Source organism: Rhinopithecus roxellana, chromosome 6, assembly GCF_007565055.1.
Source record: "Rhinopithecus roxellana isolate Shanxi Qingling chromosome 6, ASM756505v1, whole genome shotgun sequence".
In the NCBI taxonomy this organism is placed as follows: Eukaryota; Metazoa; Chordata; class Mammalia; order Primates; family Cercopithecidae; genus Rhinopithecus; species Rhinopithecus roxellana.
Genome location: NC_044554.1, coordinates 15,434,625 through 15,459,962, shown reverse-complemented (window position 1 = coordinate 15,459,962; position 25,338 = coordinate 15,434,625). Strand labels below are relative to the sequence as shown.

Sequence of the window (25,338 nt, the reverse complement as noted above, 5' to 3'; positions counted from 1 at the left end):
ATTTCATGATATAGATTGATTACTGAATTTTGCAGCTGTCCATCTTTGTTAGAAAAAATTGTGCTTTAGGCCAACTTAGGATTGTGATATTTTCTTCATGCTTTCATCATCATTACCTTGATTTTTGTTTAATTTTCTTTTAATGGTTACTATGTGAGTCTATGAAACGTTTCTTTAGGATTCATGTGTCTCCACTTAGCAAGAAAGTTGAGTTTAGCACTAGATTTTTACCTATACAGGGAAAATACTGAACACGGTGCATCTTTAAAATTTTAGAATGTATAACATTTATAAGTTATAATAGATATTAATCATTATCTGTTACATGCTACTTCATTTTCTATGAAAATAAAAGTTCTCATCTATTTGCAAATACTTAAATATAGGGGCAGTTCTAGGCAAAACTGTAAAATATATAAAACATATCCTCAGTCCCCCCACTTACTTTCCTTAACCCTGTCTTTTTTCCAGGGTGCCAATGCAAACTTCCGTGTCCAAAGCTTTCTCTTTCTCATCTCCTCATGATTAAAATATACTTCCAGGAAGTGAAATGGAATATTAGTCCATTTATATGTGACTGTGAATGTAAGCCACAGTATCAACTACTCTGATGGAATTTTAACTTTAAACCTTAATCCCTTGATATTTTTAAAGGAATTTCAGTGAGTAGCTCAGTAAGTGTTTAGGAAGGGAAAGGATCTTTCAGACACACCTGAAATTGTACCATTAATTGTGTTACTATTCTGCCAACATTGAAAGATAGCCCAGCTTCAAGTAAGACCTAAATCTGACAACTGATACTATATATGATGAAATCTATACACTAAAGAAAAATAGAAATGGTCTGAAGAAAGGGCTTTAAATAAACCCTAACATCCCATTTTTGCCAGAGAGACTATACATGCTAAAAAATTTCTTTTTATTCATTACTTAATTATATTACATGTAAATCTTAATAACATATTGGTTATATGATATATATTATATCATATAATTTATTACAACATATTAAAATATATCACTAGTATTTATCAACAGCAATTATAATTTAGTGCCATATTAAAATCCTGTGTAATAGTGTTAATTACTTTTCTCTCTCTTTTTTTTTGAGACGGAGTCTCGCTCTGTTGCCAGGCTGGAGTGCAATGATGCAGTCTCAGCTCACTGCAATCTCTGCCTGCCGGGTTCAAGCAATTCTCCTGCCTTAGCCTCCTGAGTAGCTGGGACTACAGCTGCGCGCCACCACACCCAGCTTTTTTTCGTGTTTTTAGTAGAGACAGGGTTTCACCATATTGACCAGGATGGTCTCAATCTCCTGACCTTGTGATCCGCCTGCCTCGGCCTCCCAAACTGCTGGGATTACAGGCATGAGCTACCACGCCCAGCCTACTTTTCTCTTTTACAAGCATCGAAATATTTCCCTTAGATGCACATTTAAAAATATGACAATAAATTCCTTCAAATGATCAGAAGTCAGTGGGATAAACAAATGGGTCGGCTTGGTAGTTTTTCGTTGCAAGACACATCAATCTTTGTCCGCCATCTGTCAATGGAAAAATATCTAGAATTTTATACCATTTGAATTATGATTTCCCCAGGAGAGAGATATCACTCTACAACCATTTTTCCAAATGCTTTCCAACATACCTGGGCTCATGATAGCTGAGATATGAATAGTGCTCCAGGAGTTTCCAAGTTATCCCATTATCATAAGAATAATGCAACAGCACTCCTTCACCAGGCTGGTCAGGGGCTCTGCATGTGCTCAGAACAGATTTGCTCCCCAGTCTCAGTGTGAACTGGAGAAACCTAGACACAAATTGTCTATAATTAGTGTATGCATAAACATTTTTAATCATAATGTTCATTTTGGTCTTTAAGGAATTTCAAATTGATTTAAGTGAACTACTCCCAAATTAAATGTTTCTACTCATCCCTCTTTTATAAAATGTAAGTAATTTCATTGTGGGATGTATGAATATGTGTAGATATTCATGTACATGTCGATATACATATTTTATATACAGATAGATCCATAAAAATATAACTGGATGTTTATGCACATTTGTATACTATGTACTTGTATACATACACTTAAAATGCCAATCACTTCTTTACTGCATTATTTATTAGACACTGGGGGAAGGGAAGTTGTAGAGTAAATCTAATCAGCCTCTGCAAGCTGTCAAATAAATAAAACTACATAAATAATTAACTAGCTCTTGGCTTAAGAACATAGTTTTGATGCTAACATTTCATATTTTAAAAAACCTAGTCAGTAATTAATATCCAAGTCATTGGTGAGCCTCCTAATTTACTAAAAGCTAGGGCAAGTTAGCTGTCAATAAACTGTAAGCTCCCTACAACCCTGGTTAAAAATGAGAAGATGTCTATCAGAAAAAATATAAGAAATAAAAATGGATCATATAACTAAATTCAACATTAGTATCTGGCTTTTGTATGTATTCTCCCCTGCCTTCACTCACCTGGATTGTGAGCTGTCAAGGAAGGATGTAATTAGCTGACGCCGCCCATCTTTGTTGAAAACCAGGGCCTTACCGCTGGCCAAGACACCACAACCAAAGCTGACTTCAGCACCACGGATAGAGTAAAAGTTATGGTAAGAGGAGAGCCTAGAACTGCCAAAGCTTTCAGAAATAAACATTGGGAATGTCTGGGATGCCATCTCACAAGCTGGGCCAGAAAATCCAGGGTCACACCTGAAAGAAATATGGTGAAATTAAATCTTAAACTGTTGGCTGTTTTGGAGATTCTCGAATCTACTTTGGGGAGGAGGAAGTCCAGAGGCTAGGATTTCATTGAATGGTAAATGAGGCTCATTAGTCTTTGGAGACTACTGAATCTGAAGATTTGATAAGGACTGTAAATATTCCAGACAAATACAGTCTTTGCGCAGCCCTGTCATAAAAAGCCTACAATTAAAACAGCAATTCAGCACTCACCTTCAACCAGTACCAGCAGTTTATCTAAAATACATCTATGTTCACACACATTTCCAACTTAAAATATATGTAAAAGGTTTATGTATATAATTTTATTCATAATATTCATTACATTTATAAAAGAAACAGCATAAAGCACTTCTAAAAAGGTACCCAGAATAAATTTTTTTCTAAGAATAAATGTTAAAATACATGTTATGCTTGTGATAGGAATTAAATATTTAGAAACTATTGGAAAATGAATCTATCTTTAACTATTTCAAATGTATAAAGGGAATATGTACACCCTTGACCTAGATAGACATCCTTAGCAGCACTGTGTTGCCTCTCAGTGGACTCTCCCAAATTAGTGGCACTTCAAGAAAAATAAACCTTTCCCTACTCCCCAACAACCTGCTTGCTTCTATGTGAGAATGTGCTGTATCTATATTAGCTGACTAGAATATATAGGAGTGACCCAAGTCTTCTACCAGTGAGAAAACCTCATCAGAGATGAATCAGCAATGGAAACATCTATGTTTTAAGGAGATTATTCGTCATGAAATAGTTTCAAATTCTTTGTTTTTACTGTGCTATTTCCTTTTCACTACATTTATAAGGTTGCTCAATTGGTATCTTTTTGAGTGGGGGATTCTCATGGGAGCATTCAAAGCTTGCTGAAGTCTGAAACAAACCTTTACAAAGCAAATGTACCAACGAAGTGATACTATGGCATGACTCAGTATACTTCTTTGGCAGTACTACTGAGACTCGGGTCTATGCTGGCCTTTCAGGGATCCATGGAATGTAAAAATATGCTGAAATCAAATGCCCACTTTTATGTATATTGGATTTTCTAGGGAGAAGGTTCAAAGGTTTTATCAGATCACCAAATAATTTGGAGCCTAAAATGCTAAGAACTACTGTATCATGAAGTCTGAAGGTTGTCTTGGTATTTTTTTTTTTTTTTTTTTTTTTTTTTTTTTTTTTTTGAGACGGAGTCTCGCTCTGTCACCCAAGCTGGAGTGCACTGGCCAGATCTCAGCTCACTGCAAGCTCCGCCTCCTGGGTTCACGCCATTCTCCTGCCTCAGCCTCCCAAGTAGCTGGGACTACAGGCGCCCGCCACCTCGCCCGGCTAGTTTTTTGTATTTTTTAGTAGAGACGGGGTTTCACGGTGTTAGCCAGGATGGTCTCGATCTCCTGACCTTGTGATCCACCCGCCTCGGCCTCCCAAAGTGCTGGGATTACAGGCTTGAGCCACCGCGCCCGGCCAAGTATCTTAAGCAGCATCAATAAGGGGATGAAAGGAAAGTCAATATTTACTGGATGAGCCTTCTTTCACATGTTGTCTAATGGACTTAGACTGAATAGCCAAGTTGTTCCCAAAAAAGAATGTTTAAAATCAGCTAAACTGAACACTTTTTAAAGTCAGGAAACTGAGTGTGTTTTACCACAGTCATGAATTGGAATTAGTTTTCCTTAACAAGACTATCTATTCCAGAGTGTATTTCAGGACAATTTACATTTTTGTGTATCTTAAATGTGTCTTCTCAGGACAAGTGACTGGGAGAAACTGGTGCTCATTTAGAGATGACTCACATTGGAGTCACTTTCCATTTAGTCATTTTAAAAGTCTACTTTTAATCAAAGGTCATTCAATTGAGAAATAATGCTGATAGTTTTTTAAAAATAACTTTTTTAAAAAACAAAAAACTTTGTAGTCTTTGTTTCTCAGCAAAACAACAGGGTCACCCACGTTGGTGATTTTGAGTATGACATGAGGCTCTCTTGACTCCCAGTATGTCTCCTACTGATGCATCTACACACGCTTAAATTTAGCAGTAGAGTCACCCTGTAATGTCAAGAAAAAGACCCCACTGTTAAGCTACATGGATGACACTTGTGAAGAAAGGGTTCTAATGCTCTCTTTCCTCATTAGCATCTCTAACAGGGTTGGGCTTATCAGGTTAGTAGACTGTCCATTTAGAGAACCAGGCCTGGGATTGTACACAGGCCAGAAAGTGTTAGAGGGAACATGAGAGGGTAGAATCTTGATAGCAAATAGCAGTAAAATGGGGGAGAGGCAGAGTAAAGAGGAGAGAAAAATACAAAGTTGCAAAGGTTCCAGATTCAATGGTTTGTTTAAAGGAAGTGGTATTACATATAAATTTCTGTGCAATTTTGCTCAAACTCAATAAGGTACATATTGCTGGAAAAGAAGGTAGTAGTCAAACTTTTAGTCCAACTGTAAGTGGACAAAGCCAATGAGTATTACATAAAACATTGTTAGAAATAGGGAAAAACACTAAAGTTCCAGATGGTGAAAATATTCTGTAAAACTTCAGAAGGAGGAAAAGACTATGACTATTCAGAATAATGTATGGTGTCAAAAAAGAACAATGTTCAAAAGCATAAAGCCACCATTTAGATTTCTGTTTGTATCTACCATGGGTGGCATAGATGGTAGCCTTAATAAAACCACTTAATTCTAAGAGGAATAGGATACATATAAAATGAAGTCTGAAGTATAACTACTATAATTATAGATAGGTCTTTTTAGAAATACCACTTTCTATTTTTTGAAAATAAAAGCAGTTGTCATTTTAGATAATTTTTTTTTTCCCAAAGCTTTTCGGGACAACATCAGGAATTGCAAAGCTATCTGGCCTCATGTTAATTTTATTTGAAATACACTAAGAAGATGGTCTGGTTATGGATAATAGATGCACATAACAACCTGAGGAAAACATCAGCCAATGTTTCACAGATCTAATGAGTAGTGTTTTGGGGTGGGAGTTGGTAGTTTTATGAGAACACAAGGATGCATATTCAGTTTTGAAACATAGATGGAAATTTTTCAATTCTTCACATACTGTATAAAAAATTTCCGTTGGGCAGAGTGATGTCTTTGTTAATTAAAATCACTGAAATATAGTTAGAAAGTTAAAAAGCCACACTAATCTCAATGTCAACAAGTGCTTGGCTCATACATGCAATTTCTTTTTTTTCTTTTTGAGATGGAGTCTCACTCTGTTGCCCAGGCTGGAGGGCAGTGACGCGATCTTGGCTCACTGCGACCTTTGCCTCCCAGGTTCAAGTGATTCTCCTGCCTCAGCCTCCCTAGTAGCTGGGATTACAGATGCATGCCACCACGCCCGGCTAATTTTTGTATTTTTAGTAGAGATGTGGGGGGGGGGGTCTCACCATGTTGGCCAGGCTGGTCTCGAACTCCTGACCTCAAGTGATCCACCCACCTCAACCTCCCAAAGTGCTGGGATTACAGGCATGAGCCACCGTGCCCAGCCTGCAATTTCTAAATGATCAGGTTCAAAGCCCTTTTATGAGTTCTCTACTCATTAACAAATTAACTAATTGATTAATTACTCTTTTTGTTGGAGGGACAAGAAAAAGTACACTAGATGATCAGCTGTTGAAAACTTATCTTTATAACAGATTGCCTGTGGTTTCAGGAATTCCCAGAATATTTTATAATTAAATATTAATATAAGAATGACATAATAAATGTAAATATCCATTTTTTGGTGTAAACATAAAATAATTCACTGGTGTAATTAGATATTACATTATTAATGTCTAATTTCAGACTTCATATTCAACAGCATTATTTTGTAAAATACTTTATAATTTATTAAAGACCCAAATGATTTTCAAAAGTAAACAAGATTCTTAAGTTATATTTAAAGATGATGAATTTGCTTATCAAATCTGCTAAATTTGGCCCAGTCCAGTTTCCTTTAGCATTGGATCTATGGGTCATTACTGATTTTTATAATTATTTACAAAGCACGCTGGGAATTACAATGTGACTCATGAACACCCAAACAAGTTTATGGAAAGGGATGCAACTACAGGCAGGAAAAGCAGCCATCAAGCTGTGAGGAATTCCAATTTGTTCACAAATTCACATGAGGAATGCTAAATTTGTGCACAATTTAGCCTAACATAAAATGTATTAATTTTCGCTTAAAAATTCATTTGAATTACACTTAAATTCTATTAGAAATATCCATTTTTTTTGTCTTAAAGGACCCCCAATCCTAAAAAAGGTTATTAAATGACTTGTGACTTCAATATGTAAATTACACATCAAAAAGGAGAAGCGTAAGTATTATTTTAAGATGCTTACTTGCAGCCATGTCTAGTGCACTGTCCTCTGCCAGAACAGAATTTGAGACATGATGGGCCAATATAAACTGTGGGGGAGAAAGAGAACATAATTACAAAAACACAGAACACTACCAGTACAATTTTGTGAAGCAATATCCATGCAATATGGCCCCTTGTGTGTATGTTGTGTGCAGGAATTCAGGGTGACATATGGAGTGCTGTGTGATAAGGTAAGTGCTTAGTTACAAAGCTGCTGAAACGGTTACAAGTTACACAGATAATCCTTTTAAGATTTTAACATTTCATATCAAAGAAGATAGGAGCTTATGAATTCCTCAATAGATTCTATTAGACGATATTTGTGCTTCTGCCTTGAACATTCTACAAAGTTTATATTCTTTAGGTAGAAAAAAAGAATTTACAAAGGACCAATCTGACATATCACAATATGGAGAAATCATGCCATAATTTTCATTCCTATTAGGGGAAAAATCTATAACACTGTGGATGACTATTACATATATTTCTAAATATTAATCTACCTTTCCTGGAAATGAGGAGTTAAGAATCTGTTGTTGAGCCTAAAGTTTCCTCCATCATGCAGATTTTTTTCCCTAAATGCTGGGCTTGGCTGATAATAGGATGTTACAAACCTAAATTTGAATCTTTGGAATGCTGAGAAAAAGGGTACTGATTGTTGAATGGTAGGTTCTGAGATACTCAGACTCCAATACATTTAAATATATTCATTATTTTGTTAATCAGCAAAATTAATAATATACCAAATGGTGCAAAAGTGGTATTAAACTAATGAGAAATTCAAGATGTAATAAAACCTCGTGTATTCAGTGTTTTCGGCATAAGCAAATTTATAACCCGTTATCATTTTTTTCTGTCCTGTAGTCATTTCAAAGTATTTAAATAATTTTATTGTAAAATAAACTTTCCTGTAGCCTATGCTCCTATAAGCACTTAATACCTGCCAATCAACAGGTGGAGTAATTCAAATTCAATGCATTGCAGGCCAATGGAAAGCTCTTGGTGATGGAAACTGCTGGTTTAGGAAGAGATTAGATAGCAGGCTGAGTTATTAAAGGTATTGGTTTCAGGTGTCACATAATCCGGGCTTCAAATTCTGGCTTCACTCAGAAAACTCTGATAAGTAATTTATCCTGTCTAAGCCTCAATATTCCTACTCCTTAAAGTGGGATAATAATATTTCTTGGAGGAAATAAGTAAAGAAACATATTATGCTTAGCAAGGTACCCAGCACTATATGGTTACAATCAGCACCATACTGAGGTCAAGTATTCCTTGACACCCTCTTGTCCTGTTGTTTTGATGTGCTCCACTGTGCACCAAGGAACAAGAAAGGGGCTGGCTCCATTCTTCTTCAGCCTGGAAAAGCATACGGATTGTTTTCCTAGCACACTTGATTTTATGGCTGAAGATATGCTCTAAGAAATAGGGTACCCATGTCATAGTTCAAAAAACCTCCATCATAAAAAATTCAACGATAAATTAAGACATTCCAAGTCAATGAAAAAAGTTGCAATTAAGAATTTTATTGTCATCCCTTCCCACTAATGATGAAGCCATTAGGACTCATAACAGGCTTCTTGTTTCCTAAGAGTGTGAATAGGATAGAATAGCTTTCTTCACTATTATCAGTAATATAGTCAAGTTGAAAAAATATTAAAAATGATAAGAAATGTACTTTGCTTTAGGACTTTTCATTTAGCTAAGATTTTTAGGGTAATTTCCAAAGTAATTTCTTTACACACTAGCAGAAGTTGACTCTGCCATGAAGGAAGAACATATCTAACAGAATTATGACATTGATCTATTTTTCTCTATTTTTTTTCTGTGACATAATTCTGGAACTACATAGTGAAATGGGAGAGATTTCAGGGTTTTTTTTTTTTTTTTTTTTTTTTTTTTTTTTTTTTTTGGCAAGTAAGCACACATTTCTCTTGGGAGGGAGTATGTGTCCTCTTCTTCCCTTGTAAAAGAAGCCAAAAGGTGGGTCCTGTTTCTGTGAAAAACTCACATAGAATGATAACAGAATTAAAGAGATTCTGTACCAGGTTTTGCATTCAGCCTACCTTGCTAACCATGTGCATTCCATATATCTTTGCCCTTTCCCATTCTACTCAAAGCATGATTCCACTCAAAGCATGGGAACTCAGGGGATGTGTAGTGAACACTTTCTGAACTAAAATTGTGTTGTAACAGCCTTCTTTAGGAAATTGAAACATTCTTTTCATAGGCTTACATGTGCTTCATTGCACTCTTAATTTTCTCACATACTTTTTCATTATTCATTTCTAAACCACTTTGATAATTATCAAAGTAATAAAGGTTCATTATAGAATCCTTAAAAAGTGTGACAGCAAGAAAAAGTCACTCATATCCTGCTATCTAGACGCAAATGCCTACTCCCTAGAGCTAATGAACAGGTGCAATACCTAAAATGCCATGCAAAATGTTCTACCAATGAAGAAACTCCATTTTAACCCCTTCATTTTAGATGTTTTTGCAAATTAACTATGTTTATATCCATTTAACTCATATGGTCTTTGAGGGTGGGCCTTCCATTGGTCTGTTTTTTGGATACATATTGGGAAATAATTCACATTGGTTCATCAGCAAATTATCTTTTCTAAAGTTTTTCTCTAGTTTCAAGAATTAGTTGTTTCTCAATGTCTAAATTATTAAAAAATAACAGAGATGTGATTAAGACATGGAAAATCAACATTAAACAAGGGTGTACATTTTTTCCATTTTATAAAATTGACCTCAAATCAGTGGCTATGCTAAATTTGCTTAGCTATTGACATTTTGTCCCTTCTCCTCTCTTTCTCCCTTTCTACTTACTTGTAGTATAAGCCTTCAGCCAACTTATATGCTCTCTGAAAATAGGAACGCTATTAGTCTACCTGTAATTAAAATAAGAAACCAAACAATCAGGCAGGGATTCATCATCTTATCTCATGGCTTCCCAAAACTACAGCTTCTGTTTGTAAGTCTTTATTAAGTGTGTCTTCCTAAGAAACTGAATTTGTCAGCCTCCTTCTTTGGACTCTCAGCTTCCATGGTCTTTGGGGAGATGAGATCTTGCTATGTTGTCCTGGAGTATAGTAGTTATTCATAGATGAGATGATAGTACACAGTAGCCACAAACTCCTGAAATCAAGTGATCCTTTTGCTTCTGCTTCCTGAGTAGCTGGGAATACAGGCACGTGCCATGGCTGACTACCAAAAACATTTAAAAAGAGTAGGTTGAAAATTATTGCCTCTTCATACCCAGTACATCACTACTACAATCAGCATTTGATAAAGCCACTACACTAAGGATATATATAGCCAGTGAACACATAGACAGTCTTTGCCACTGAATGCTCCAAGAACCAAGGCCAAATGATCCTACACAGCATACATTATAGTTACATCCTCAAGAGAAAAAAATTCCATCCAAACGAAAGTAAATTAAAAAAAATAAGAGACAGTATCTTGAGAAGGAAGCAGCAGAACAATTCTGGAAGCATGCAAAGACAGAGTGTTAAAAAATTATACTAATGCTCTAAAATAGATCCTAATCAAAATGAAATCCTTGAAATACCAGATAAAGAATTCAAAATATTAATGTTAAAGAATCTCAGTGAGATCCAAGAGAAAGGTAAAAGCCAATACAAAAACATCAGACAATCAATTCAGGATATGAATGACAAATTTATCAAAGAAATAAGTATTTTTTTTAAGAAAACCCAAATCCCAAACAAAAAGGAATTACAAAATATGGTTGAAAGTTTTAACAATAGACTAGACCAAGCAGAAGAAATAATCCCAGAGCTTGAATACAGGTTTTTCAAGTTAACACAGACTGAAAGAAAGAACAAGAATTTTAAAAATGAACAAAAACTTTGAGAAATAAGAGATTACGTAAAGTGTCCTAACCTATGAGTCAAAATTATTACTGAGGGAGAAGAAAAGCAAAAACTCTGGAAAGTCTGTTTGAGGAAGTAATTGAGGAAAACATCCCTAAAGTCTTGCTAAAGATTTAGACATCCAGATACAAGAGGCTGACAGAACTCCAGAAAAATACATCGTAAGGACGTCACCAAGTTATATAGTCATCAGACTATCTGGAGACAGCATGAAAGAAAAAATCTTAAGGTTAGCATGAGAAAAATGTCTAATTATCTGTAAAGAAAATTCCATCAGACTAACAGTGGAATTCTTAATAGAAACCTTATAAGCCAGAAGAGATTGGGATCCCATTTTTAGGTTTCTAAAGAAAAAAACTGTTAACCATGAATTCTGTATTCCATTAGAATTTAGCTTCATAAACGAAGAAGAAAGTCTTTCCCAGACAAGCAAATGCTAAGGGAATTCATTACCACTAGACCAATCCTACAAGAATTGTTAAGGGAGGTCTAAACATAGAAATTAAAGATCAATACTCACCATCATAAAAACAAATGACAGTATAAAGCTTACAGGTCTTATAAAACAATTACACAAATGAGGCTGCAAAGCAACAAGATAACAATTAACATTATAACAGGAACAAAAACCCACATGTCAATATAGTTCTTGAACAGAAATGCATTAAATGCTCCATTTAAAAGACACAGATTGGCAGAATGGAATAAAAAACACAATCCAACCATACACAAACACTGCTTAAAAAAACCCCACCTAACTGGTAAAGACACTTATAGACTAAAGATAAAGGGATGGAAAAAGATATTCCAAACTAACAGAAACCAAAAATGAACAGAAGCAGCTATACTTATGTAAGATAAAACAGACTTTAAATCAACAACAATAAAAATGAAGACAAAGTTATTATAAAATGATAAAAGGATCAATTCAACAAGAAGATATAGTAGCAGTCCTAAATATATATGCACCCAACACTGGAACATACAGATTCATAGAACAAACACTACTAGACCTAAGAAAATAGATGGGGTGCAATATATACAATAGTAGTAAGAGACTTCAACATGACACTGACAGTCCCATACAGATCACTGAGACAGAAATTCAACAAAGAGACACTGGACTTAAATTGGACTTTAGGACAAATGAACCTAACAAACATTTACAGAACAGTCTACTAAACAACCACAGAATATACATTTTTCTCATGAGTGCATGAAAGATTCTCCAGGATAGGCCATATGTTAGGCCACAACACAAGTCTCAATAAATTTTTAAAAAATCAAAATCATATCAAATACCTTCTCAAATGACAGTAGAATAAAACTAGAAATTAATTCTGAGGGAAATCTTATACTACACAAATACATGAAAATCAAACAACCTGCTACTGAATGATCTTTGAGTTAATGACAAAATGAACACAGAAATTAAAAAATTTTTTGAAATGAGTGAAAATAGAGACATAACATAACAAAGCTTCTAAGATACAGCAAAAGCAGTGCTAAGAGAGAAGGCTATAATCTTAAATTCCTACATAAAAATAGATCACAAATCAACAACATAATATTGCACCTCAAGGAACTAGAAAAACAAGAATAAACCAAATCCAAAGCTATCAGAAGGAAACAAATAACGAAGACCAGAGCAGAACTAAAAGAAATAAAGACCAAAAAAAAAAAAAAAAAAAATTCAAAGGATCAATCATATGAAACGTTGTTCTTTTAAAATATGAACCAAGTTGATCAATCACTAGCTGGATTAAACAAGAAAAGAGAGACTATTCAAATAAGCAGAATAAAAAATGAAAAAGGAGACATTACAACTGATACCACCGAAATACAGAAGATAATCAGTGTTTACTATAAACATCTTTATGTGCACAAACCAGAAAATCTACAGAAAATGGATAAATTCCTGGAGACATACCTCCTCCTAAGATTGAATTAGGAAGAAATAGAAATCCGGAACAGACCAATAACAAGTAGTGACACTGAATCAGTAATAAAAAATCTCCCAACAAATAAAAGCTCTCGGGACAAGACTGATTCACAGCTGAATTCTACAAGATGCACAAAGAAGAACTGGTACCAATCCTGCTAAAACTGTTCCAAAAACCGAGGAGGAGGGAATCCTTCGTGACTCATTCTATGAAGTCAATATAAACCCAAACCAAAGCCAGGCAAGGACACAACGAAAAAGAAAAACTGCAGACCAATATCCCTCATGAACACAGATGCAAAATTCCTTAACAAAATATTAGCAAACTGAATCCAACAGCACATCTAAAAGATAATACAACATGATCAAGTGGGTTTCATTCCAGGGATGCAAGGATGGCTCAACATATGCAAATCAATAAATTTGATTCACCACATAAACAGAATTAAAAACAAAAAGCATAAATGATCTTAATAGATACAGAAAAGCATTTGATAAAATTCAGTATCCTTTCGTGATAAAAGCTCTCAACAAACTAGGTGTAGACGGAACATACTTCAAAATAATAAAAGCTGTATATAACAAACCCAAAGCCAACATCATATGGAATGGGGAAAAAGTCAAAGCATTCCCTCTAAGAACTGGAACAGGATAAGGATTCCCACTTTCACCACTCCTATTCAGTATAGTACTGCAAGTACTATCTAGAGCAATCAGGCAAGAGAAAGAAATAAAAGGCACACAAATTTAAAAATATAAAGTCGAATTATCTCTGGTTATGATATGATCTTATACCTAAAAAATCCTAAAAACTTCTCTCAAAGACTCCTAGATTTGACAAATGACTTCAGTAAAGATTCAGGATATAAAATCAACGTACAAAAATCAGGAACATTTCTATATATCGATAATAAATGGAGGATAAAATCAGGACATCAATCCCATTTACAATAGCTACAAACAAAATACCTAGGAATACTTTTACCCAAGGAGGTGAATGATTTTTACAAGAGAAACTATGAAACACTGATGAAAAAAAACTGTAGGATAAAAACAAATGGAGAAACATCCTATACTCATGGATTAGAAGAATCAATATCATTAAAATGATCACACTGCCCAAAGCAATCTACAGCTTCAATGCAATTCCTATCAGAATACCAATGTCATTTTTCACAGAATTAGGAAAAACAATCCTAAAACTCATATGGAACCAAAGGAAAGTGAATAGCCAAAGCAATCCTAAGCAAAAAGAACAAAGCTGGAGGCATCATATTACCTCACTTCAAATTATACTACAAGGCTATAGTAACCAAAACTGCATGGTACTGGTATAAATATAGACACATACACCAATGAAACAGAATAGAGAGCCCAGAATAATGCCACCTACAGACAGCCAACTGATCTTCAACAATCTTCAAAAAAAACATACACTAGGGAAAGAACACCCTATTCAATAAATGGTGCTGGGAAAATTGGATGGCAAATTGCAGAAGAATGAAACTGGACCAATACCTCTTACCATATACAAAAATTAACTCATGATGGAATAAATATTTAAATGTAAGATATGAAACTATAAAAATCCTAGAAGAAAACTGATACGGTTTGGATTTGTGTCCCTGCCCAAATCTCATGTCAAACTGTAGCTCCCAATATTGGAGGGGGGCCTGGTCAGAGATGACTAGATCATGGAGGTGGATTTCCCCCTTGCTGATCTTGTGATAGTGAGTTCTCACAAGATTTGTTTGGTTAAAAGTGTGTAGCACCTCACGCTTCACTCTCTCTTCTACTCTGGCCACGTAAAACGTGCCTGCTTCCCTTTGTCCTTCTGCCATGATTGTAAGTTTCCTGAGATCTCCTAGCCATGCTTCCTGTACAGCCCATGTAACTGTGAGACAATTAAACCACTTTTCTTTATAAATGACCCAATCTCAGGTAGTTCTTTACAGCAGTGCAAGAATGGATTAATAAAGAAAATCTAGGAAAAACTCTTCTGAACACTGGCCTAGGCAAAGAATTAATGACTAATATCTTAGCACAGACAACAAAAACAAAAAGACAAATGGGCTTTAATTAAGCCCAAAGTTTCTGCACAGTAAAAGAAATAATGAACAGAGTGAACTGACAACTTACAGATTGGGAGAAAATATCTGCAAACTATGCATCTGAGAAGGGACTAATATCCAGAATTAACAGTGAACTCAAACACCTTGACAAGAAAAAACATACAGTTCCATTAAAAAGTTGGTAAAGGACATGAGCAAACAGTTTACAAAAGAAGACATACAAATACATGGCCAACAGGCATATAGAAGTGCTAAACATCACTAATTATCAGAAAAACGCACATTAAAATCACAATGAGATACCATCTTACACCAATCAGAATGGGTATCCTTAAAAAGTAAAAAAATAACAGATACTGGTGAGGATGTGGGGGAAAAGGAAACTCTTATACACTGTTGGTGGGAATTTAAATTAGGAAAACCTTTGGAAAACAGAATAGAGATCTCTCAAAGAATGAAAACTAGAACTACCATCTGATCCAGCAACCTCACTACTGAGTATCTACCCAAAGAAAAAGAAATCAATATATTAAAGGGAAATCTGCACTTGTATGTTTATTGCAGCACTTTCATAATAGCAAAGTCATGGAATCCACGCAAATGTCCATTAATGGGTGATCAAAGAATATGTTACACACACAAACACACCATGGAATACTACTCAGCCATGAAAAAGAATGAAATCGTGTCTTTTGCTGCAACATAGCTGGAATTGGAGGCCATTATCCTAAGTGATATACTTAGAAAGTTGTAGACCACATGCTCTCACTTATAAGTGGGAGCTAAATAATGTGTACACATGGACATAGACAGTAGAATAATAGGCACTGGAGACTCAGAAAGGTGGGAGGGCAGAAGGGGGGCGAGGGATGAGAAATTACCTTGTATTCTATTTGGGTGATAGTTACACTAAAAGTCCAGACTTCACCACTATGCAATATACTCATATACAAAACTACATTTGTATCCACTGAATCCATAAAAAGAAAGACAAAAACCAAAGAGTTGGTGACTAATAACAAGTATAAGAAATGTACAGACATGCAACCTGAGAGCTTAAAATATCTTCTGTCATTGTCATAAGTGGTATCGCCTTTAAAATGATGCAAAATTCCAAAAATTCACTTGAAAATGAAAGAAAGATAAAACATTTAAAAAAGGTATATATCCAAGTTTTCTTTCTATACTATTTTCTGAAAAGGAGGTAAAAGTTTCACTAGTTTTTTTAGAGATGATGTTTCCTTCTGTGTGTTGTCTGCATATAAAAGAAAAGCATTCCAGATGTTGTGGTAGTTACTAAGAGAAGAATGGGTCTTATTTTAATACATGCAGTATGGTAAGTATTTATGTTAATTTTGTATACAACATTCAAAGAAAATGTTAGGATATCCCTTGTCATCAACTGTGAATTTCAGTTTCAAGGTTTTATGCATTTTTTATTTATGTATGTTGAAACATTCTAGCATCTAATACTGCTGACTCCATTGGCTTTTCTTTTTTTTTCTTCCTGATTGCACATCCCTGGGCTTCTAACAGAATGCAAAGGAGAAATGGAAGAAAGGGTGTTTAATGAATTGCAAGACCATGACTTAGAAATGTGATTAAGTCTGTGCTGACAAACAAAAGCACAGGAAGACTCTACATCAATGGCATGTGATTATGACAGGCATAAACACTAACCATTATCAATTGCCCACATGTTTCCAAGGATTGGTCCTGTTTGTCTCCAGCGAATCCTGGTGCTCCGGGTTAGTGCTGCGTTAGGAAGGGGAATTGTTATTCGGTTCCACCTGCAAGAAATTTAGCACAAAACCATCTTCACAACTATGTTCATGTCTTTTGAATGTATTTTACATGCTTTTCATGCTCTAGTTTCTGTGTGTTTAGAAAAGCACTAAAGTTTACCAATAAACTCTTTAAATTCACTTGTGGAATTTGTTTATATCTTTAAAACAGACATACAACTTGTAAAAACATCCACAGCATGCCAGAGTAATGGATTTGTTATTTTATATTATTTTAAAAGATTTTTAAGTTTTAATTTATTGTTAGAGATGGGGTCTTGCTGTGTTGTCCAGGCTGGAGTACAGTGGCACAATCATAGCTCACTGCAGCCTCAAAATCCTGGGCTCAAGCTATGCTCCTGCCTCAGCCTCCTGAGTAGGTAGGACTACAGAAGCATACTACCACACCCAGGTAATTTTTAATTTTTAAATTTTTATTTCTGTAGAGACAGGGTCTCACACTATGTTGCCCACACTGGTCTCAAACTTCTGACCTCAAGAAATTCCCTTACCTTGGTCTCCTAAAGTGCTGGGATTACAGGTGTTAGTCATCGTACCTAGTCAATTTGTTCTTAATAGTGAGCGATATTTAGTTTTTATATATTCTTTTAAGAAATTTTTCCATCAGTACTCAGACCTTAGATATTATCTTATGCTAGGCATCTGTGCAGAGATGTACTGCTAATTAGCATCAATTACTTTTATTTTTTGCTCTCCCACAGCCCTACACACATTTAAAAGGGGATAACAAAGAAAATAATTCCCAACTTAATTTTGCCATTCTTGTAAATATTTTTACTATTCTCATAATGCTTATTCTGTCATGTGGCAAGTATTTTATATAATCATCTTTAATTCTCCTAATAGCCCCCAATGAGATATAGTATATCCTTAATTATGCAGAAAAAAGGGGAAAGTCAGGCAGAGTAAATATTGTTACACAGAATGGAATCCAGGTCCAATTTCAAAACTTAACTTTCTTCCATTTTTTCTATGCTGCATTTCTCTATAAGTACTGTGGCAATAAATCTTTTGGCAATAACCACAGAACTGCCATATAGAATTTAAGTTCATGCAATTCAAAATATAAGTCAAGTACATAAAGAATGAATGGCCTCACAAATTGCAATTTTAATCTTGCATCCAATTTACCAAAGATACTATCTTTCTTTTTCTTTCTTTCTTTTTTTTTTCAAGACCACTTTTAAAGAGGTTAGGTTTCTTACCTATTATGACAAAAATGCTAATTTCAGGATTACTCATTGATTTTTATTCTGCAACATGGATTCAAGTATTTCAATATCTCAGAGAGAATGTACTCACCCACTGTAGTTTTCAGAGGAGTAGACAGTGCTGTGGGGGAGGTGGGGTCCAGCACAGATCTCAGGTAAGCATTCAGTGTGAAGGAGGGACCAGGAACGTCCATGGTTGGTAGAAAACTCCAAGCTGACACTAATAAAACCAGAACAAGCACACACAAAAGATGGGGGAGGGTAAAATAACAACAACAACAAAAAAATGAAATTTTCAACTCTGGTTAAGTACATTAAACATCTGTAAAAACAGTGTAAAATTTTTTAAAGATGCTGTTTCCTAGATGATTGTTTTGTCTTTCACTAAAGTCTGACCAGCTTTCAAAGGGCAATCAGTTAAATTACTGCTATAAACAAACTGTGTTTTAAAGACAACAAATGGTAACTTGAGTTTGCGCTCCTGAGTTTGATAGGTGGCAAGGCAATTACCATGTCTCACACTGTCACTTCATCCTGTGAATGTGACACTGACAAAATTCTTAGAAAAAATACTAGCAACACTTGGGCAAGTGAAACTGAGAAGTCGTAGTTCTTAAAGCGCTAATTGATTTCCATGCTTATTATTAGGGGGTCACTAGCCGACAGGAGGTCAAGCTTTTTTTCAGTTGCTTTTTTTTTTTCTGTCTTAGCAATCTGTTGTAATGGATGGTTGCCACAGCACATGCAAACACCTCTGACACGTAAGATCAAGCTCTTAGAATGAAGGCATTCCTACTTGAAATCTATCCAATCATACTTCTCATATTAATTGAAGAACTTTTCTTTTGGGAAAAGAGTGTTATTTCATCAATGAGTATTTTAACTTAAAATCCAGTTAAAACTCTACTTAGAAACTACCTCTTATTTAATAGTCAAAACTGCAAGCTCATTTTTAGTTTCGTACACTTACAAAAAAGGGCTTCCTACCTGTTACCAGGCTGATGTGTTCCACATCCCAGATTGATGGAAAACTGTATCATGTGAGACATTGTAGAAGGGAGAACAGGCAAGACATGGAAAAAGTCTACAGCCCAGACATTCCTATTATGTCCTTGATGGTTCTTTTGCCTGAGACAAAATTTGGTAGCAGGAGTCTGAAGTTCAGGATTGATGACCACAGAAACCAAAGATGGAACCTTTCAAACAAAGGAGACCAGAATCACTCATAATCCTTTCTATGCTAATCCATGTAAATTCTCCTAGATTTGACCTAGTAAACACCATGTACGTAACTGCCATTTATTAAGCACCAGGAAATGTCCTTTGTGTTGCATTTGTTATTTCATGAAGAAGATGCTATCCTCAAGGAGCATTCAATTTAGTGACTCAGAATTCCTCCTGTGCACGAGGTGGGGGCCTCTGTGTGTGTTTCATCAGGCTCTCCCTGCCTGAAGATAAACTGATATAAGGGCTTTAAGAGTTATCTAAGCATGTGCATCCATTTTATTTAATTAGCACAAGACAAAGGCAACTTGACATTTATACTTTATCATCAGTCCTCTTTGAAAGTGGATTGGTATCATGCTAAGGGCTTTCCAAACTAGTATTGTGAAAACAGGACAAAAGAGCCAATGAGTCAATGCATTATAACTCACAAAGCTGACTTGATATGAGGCATGAAGATGACCAGGGCAGGTGTAGTTCTACCTTGCCACTGCTGGAAACATAGTCCTTTATGAAATCCCAAATGGTATAACTTGGGTTACCCTTGCACATGGAATGTGCTGGATATTCACTCTGGTTGTTTCCCATTTTAACCTTGATGTTTGTTTTGTCTTTTTAACTTAAACCCTGAGATGTTAGATGTTAGCTGTGTTTAAGCTTTTAAAACTACTTAGGGTACCATCAGTGCGAAGAAAAGGCTAACGAATAATGAGTATGCGAGTGTGGCTTAGGCACAAACAAATCTACTTTTACAAAAAATAATTTTACAACTTATGATGAGTATCTCACATAATTTTGAAGATGTTTGCAAATAACCAGAGCTAACACCTGTTCTATATCCAAAGGGTAAAGAAAAAAGGCCAACCTCAAATCGGTAACTCTAACTAGCAAAGAAAAAAGGAAAGATAATAATAACCTGTGCTTCTACACTGTCTTCTACCTAGGAGATCTCAAAATGCTGGACAAATACTCATTATGACTGACAGCAAGTGTGTGAGGGGGCATAATTAGAGCTACATTTAGGGCTTTCTTGGGGACAAGAATAACTGTCAGAGTATCGGGTTCTGCCTTACTGTCTCTGATGGACTGTAATTCACTCTTCCTTCCTGATAACTCATTTTTCATTTGTATCAGGAAAAAATATGAATGATAAAATGTCCATTTCACTTTTAAAGAAACCTGGCGACCTCTGGCCTGCCAGAACAGGGATGTATCTTCTGTGTCTGGAGTAGTCTTTGTAGTTTTGACCTGGGCTTGTCCAAGGTGGTCTGAGGTGGTCTATTTGCCACACAGACTGGCATGTGTACCTTATATGAGGAATAGGAAAGGGTATCCAGTGCTATGTGCTCTTTTCTTCCTTCAATTTTTGCATACAGGATTATGTCATTTTCATGAGAATTTCCAGGGTCACAAATTCCTCCTGCACAAAACAAAAATTTTAAGTTGCTAGTACCAACTAGCATCCATAAACATATCAAATATAGTGATAAATTTCAGAATAAAAAATCATTATAGTACCCAGATGTCACTTAAGAATAACCCTAAACAAAGGTAAACAAACTCAAGGAAATAAATTATAACGATAGTTCAAGTAGGCCTTGCTAAACATCAAAGACTTGACATTTGTGAAGGCCAAAGTAGCTATTTGCTTCATGAGATTACTCAAATAATTGTCTACTTTGAGCAGCAACTACATGTCCATGTTCTAACCCACATTAAAAAGATGTGCTCTGCTTTTTAATAAACTGTTATTTCTTTAATTTGAGGTTTTTATGACCAAAGTTCAGAACCTATTGGCTATGGTTTTAAAACAAGGGTGACGACTTCTTGCATCAAGGAATTCTGAAGTAGTGTTAGTTAAACTGTTGCACATAGTATCTTTAATATTTTAGCATATTATTTGTATTTTAAATGCAATTCGTTTTACATTTTTCATTTTTATATTTGGTATCTCATTTGATTGTTAGAAGGTACATAGAGTGTTTTGTTCTCTATTACTCTATAGTCACGAAAAACAATATGCCATTGAAGCTGAAGAGCAACTACGATCACCCTGATGATGGCATTGAATGACAGAGCAGGTACTTGAAGCTAAGATCATGTAACTAACTAGTGGAAGAGCCAGGGGTACATGTATGTCTTTGAACCCATTATTTTCATGACTGCATTCCATTAATAATTCTTTTTAAAATACTTTATTTTGTAGAGATGGGGTCTCCCTATGTTACACAGGCTAGTCTTGAACTCCTGGACTCAAGAAATCCTCCTACCTTTGTCTTTTAAAGCATTGAGATTGTAGGCATGAGCCACCACACCCAGCCCCAGTCAATAATTCTCGCTACTGCTTGCTTCTATCAACTGTCTGCACGACCTGAATATTAAAGGATGACATGTCTAACTAGAAGCCTCTCTTAATCCACCATTAGCCTTCGTGATCGTACCAACCAAAACAGCAGGACAATGGGGATGTACATGTATTTCCTAGCAAATATTCTATGCTTAAGTCCTCACATTTATAACACTAACTTCTTTTTCTTTTATTATTATCTTTCTAAAAAATTTCTTCAGTTCCTAAATCAACTACCATCAATGTTAATTTTTATCTACAGGCAACTGCTGTTGCTAATACTCTCTGACGACAGTAAAACAACATCAGTATTCTAGAATAAAACTACCCTCTGAGAGTTAATTTAGTAAAATACACAAATAATGGCTGAGACTCAGCATCTGATATTAAATAAACTAAGAAGAAAGTGTCAATTGTTTGTAAATGTCTGGGTCAAACTCAAACTGAGCAATTGGGTCTGATCCTGGGGATAAATGACTGATATGTGATATTAAGCGGGAAAGTTAGAACTGAATTAGTACAAGAAACTTCATTAACAATAGAAGGAATATTAGACAAAAGCAGATATCAGAGGGCAAGACTTCCATAGAAAGTCCATACACTGGGTAGGAATAGAGAAGTCCTTAATGACCAAGGCAAATCTTGGGGATTCATTTGCAAAATGTCCCCCCACAGTGGAACAGGATGCATCAGGCTATCATGGCTCTGGAACTGCTGCCATTAAAATTACTGGGTGATATATATCTTTTTTGATCCCATAAACATTGATTATTCCCTCATGTTTAGCAGTTAAATTTCCATAGTCTATTGATGAGAATTATGATTTGTTCATAAGTCTCCTCTGAGCTTAGAGCATGAGTTGGTCTCCAATATGTCAGCTCTGGAGTAACTAAGAAAACTCATTTTCTGAATCTATAAACCTGAGACCTGTACAGTTGACTGCAGTAACCTCATTAAGGTCACCTATGAGGCCCATTCTGATTGGCCAGGTGTATTCTTTATATGACACATCTTATTTCATCTTCCAAAATGCAACAACTTTTGATGATCTAAATTAATAATTTAAATAACAGATGATTTATATTTGACTTTGAAAATACACTATTGGAATTACGTTGTACAAACATTCTTAACTAAATTCTTCTAGGTGAATTCTAAAATTATTTGGCGTATCTAAGTATACATGAGTTGGAAGCAACCTAGGAAGCTGGCTTGATGGCAGAAAAGCTAGTGTCTGACTGAAAACTAAGCCCTTTATGACAAACTGGAGAAGGCTGTAGGAATCTGGGGGTAAGCCTGTTACGAGAGTTTCTAGCTGAGCCAGGGAAGGAGAGAGTTTAGTACACATTCTCATCCCATTGGTGTGTTCCTAGAACAGCTCAGTTTATGGGATAGCAGTGAGTTACAGGATGAAGCCACGGGAAACTGACCTCTCTATTTGATCTGAAAGGTTTTACAGGTAGATCGAATGTTCCAGCTCACGACACACTGATTTTATATTTGAGTCATTTGTGAGAAAACTGCCCAATAATTTTGTTTATTCCCAAGGAAATCTGTGGGTTTTTGTTTTGACAAAGAGTTGATATTGCAAATGGTGGTTGGTACCGTCTGGATCAGGGTTTCTTTTGGAGCCAGACTCCTTGAGTATTATTAATGATAACGTAAGGGTGAAAATGTCTACTTTTCATTAGGTACTTACTAAGAACCATGCACCATGTAAAATCAAGTACAACCATTATCTCTTTTCATCCCCTAACAACATTTTCAGGTAAGAATTAATATAGATTCACTTTGCTGAGAGTGAAACGGAGGCCAAGAAAGGTTATATAATGTGCCTATAGTCCCAAAGTAAAGCATGTCTTTAATGTTATTCTGTTTGACTTCAAACCTTTACTACCACTCAATAGGTAAGTCTTGGAGGATGGTTTTTGCAAAGCATTGAAATCTGGCATGCTACATATGTTAGGCACATGTAATTTGGCATATAAATATTTACTGGATTAGGTAATTTGAACTGAGAATGGAGAAGTCAGGTATGGTGACAAGGTATATCTCATCCTAATAATGTTTACTGTTCAACAACCTGTAGAGAAAAATCTTATGATTTTGACATTTATATCATATATTCAAGCATTTCCTTACATACTTCAGTGTTATGATAAATACAGCTACTAAAGCCGTTCTAATTGATGGTCTCTGGAGAAAAGATCCACATGAAAATGAAATTCATATTAGAAAGCAAAACTTTTAAATTGAAGCTATATACATATATATATAAATAAAATGGGATATTTATAATGATATATTAAGGATTTACCAAAAAAGGACAAAAATGGTGAATAATCACAGGCAGTGTGGGTTTAGTGCACCATACCTAATGACACAGACACTGAACTATCAGTGTTCTCTAATTTCATTAATCCGTTTTCTGTAACTTCTCTCTGCTCTCTTAAGAACAGTTCATGAACTGCGTCTGCCCTTCAGAGATAACTGAAACACACGTGAGAGCCACACCCAGCCCAGAACGGCAGAAGAAAAAAGTCCTAAAGGAGCCAAGACTTTAAAATGATGACAGATTTTATCTGAAAGATTCTTCCGGGAGCAATTTATAGTTCTGTGAAGTGTCAATGACAGCAGCTTCGACAGGGAGATCTGGATTCTTCTTCAGCTTCATAGCCTTTGGCACCTTGTGGAAAGGTGTGACTCAGAGGCATCTTGTACAGAAATTAAGGTGCAGGAAGATTTCAATAAAAATGAACAGGGCAGTCTGGCTTAAAATATTTTAAATATTGTTTTCAGTCATTTTAAAAGAATAATAATTGGCAGTAAACTGTGTTGTGCTGCCCTAATTGCAGTAAAAATGCAGAGAAAAGGGTACAATGTGAGCTAAAAGAGCTGGGCATATAGCAGATGCCTAGTAAATATTTGTTGAGGAACAATAAACAAATACATGAATGAGTTGATGTCTATTAGGTTATTTTTTGTCTAATTCACTGCATTCTGGTTCTAAGAACAGTGCTCTATACTTGTCCTCAATGAATCGGTGTTAAATACGTGAATATATGAATAAAGGAAATAGATCTTGAATTGAACTTGGAAAGTTGAGCAAATTTTCCAGAAATGTGCTCACAGCAGACTGATATGAACCAAGGGCAGAACATATAGTCAGGGCCTGAGAGGGAGAGAGTGTGATTGAGTCCAGATTAACAATCAGTCTGATTTTCCTAAGGTACTGTATTTAGTGAGGGGCTACTTATAACTATCTCATCTTAAATCTCTTTCCATATGTCTTTATTTCTCATCAACCAACAAAATTTTAGTCTTTTCTGTAGGTCCAGTTCTATCCTATCTATCCTACCCTATCCTACCCTATCCTACCACATCCCATCCTACCATAACCTACCCTATTCTTACTCTACCCTATGCCACCCTACCCTATCCTATCCATCTGTTCTATCCTAAAAACACCTTTCCTGGGTGCTGCTGTTTCTTCAAGATCCAGCCACCATTTATTTTCTTCTCTCTACTGATAAAACTCTTGAAGTAGCAGTCCTCCTCTTTCAGGGACATATTTTTATTTTTAACTCCATGTATTTGGCTTTCCAGGCACCACACCATTGGGAAAACTCTCTCCAAAGTCACTGGTGGCTTCTCAGCCTTTATGCTGGTTGATCTCTCTCTCTGTGACATTCCTTATACTGCTGATCATCTCCCTGCC

The 25,338-nt window shown here is 35.6% G+C and overlaps 1 protein-coding gene across 1 annotated transcript in view; it reads right to left on the bottom strand.

The window, feature by feature from the left end:
* Positions 1-25,338, bottom strand: part of RELN (reelin) — a 521,571-nt gene that overhangs the window by 175,750 nt on the left and 320,483 nt on the right. Inside the window, exons 13-19 of the mRNA XM_030933242.1 lie at positions 20,581-20,693; positions 19,037-19,245; positions 18,141-18,269; positions 16,714-16,823; positions 7,092-7,158; positions 2,487-2,720; positions 1,648-1,809 (exon numbers count right to left, since the gene is read on the bottom strand). Coding sequence (XP_030789102.1) covers positions 1,648-1,809; positions 2,487-2,720; positions 7,092-7,158; positions 16,714-16,823; positions 18,141-18,269; positions 19,037-19,245; positions 20,581-20,693 — 1,024 coding nt within the window. The remainder of the gene's footprint in view (positions 1-1,647; positions 1,810-2,486; positions 2,721-7,091; positions 7,159-16,713; positions 16,824-18,140; positions 18,270-19,036; positions 19,246-20,580; positions 20,694-25,338) is intronic.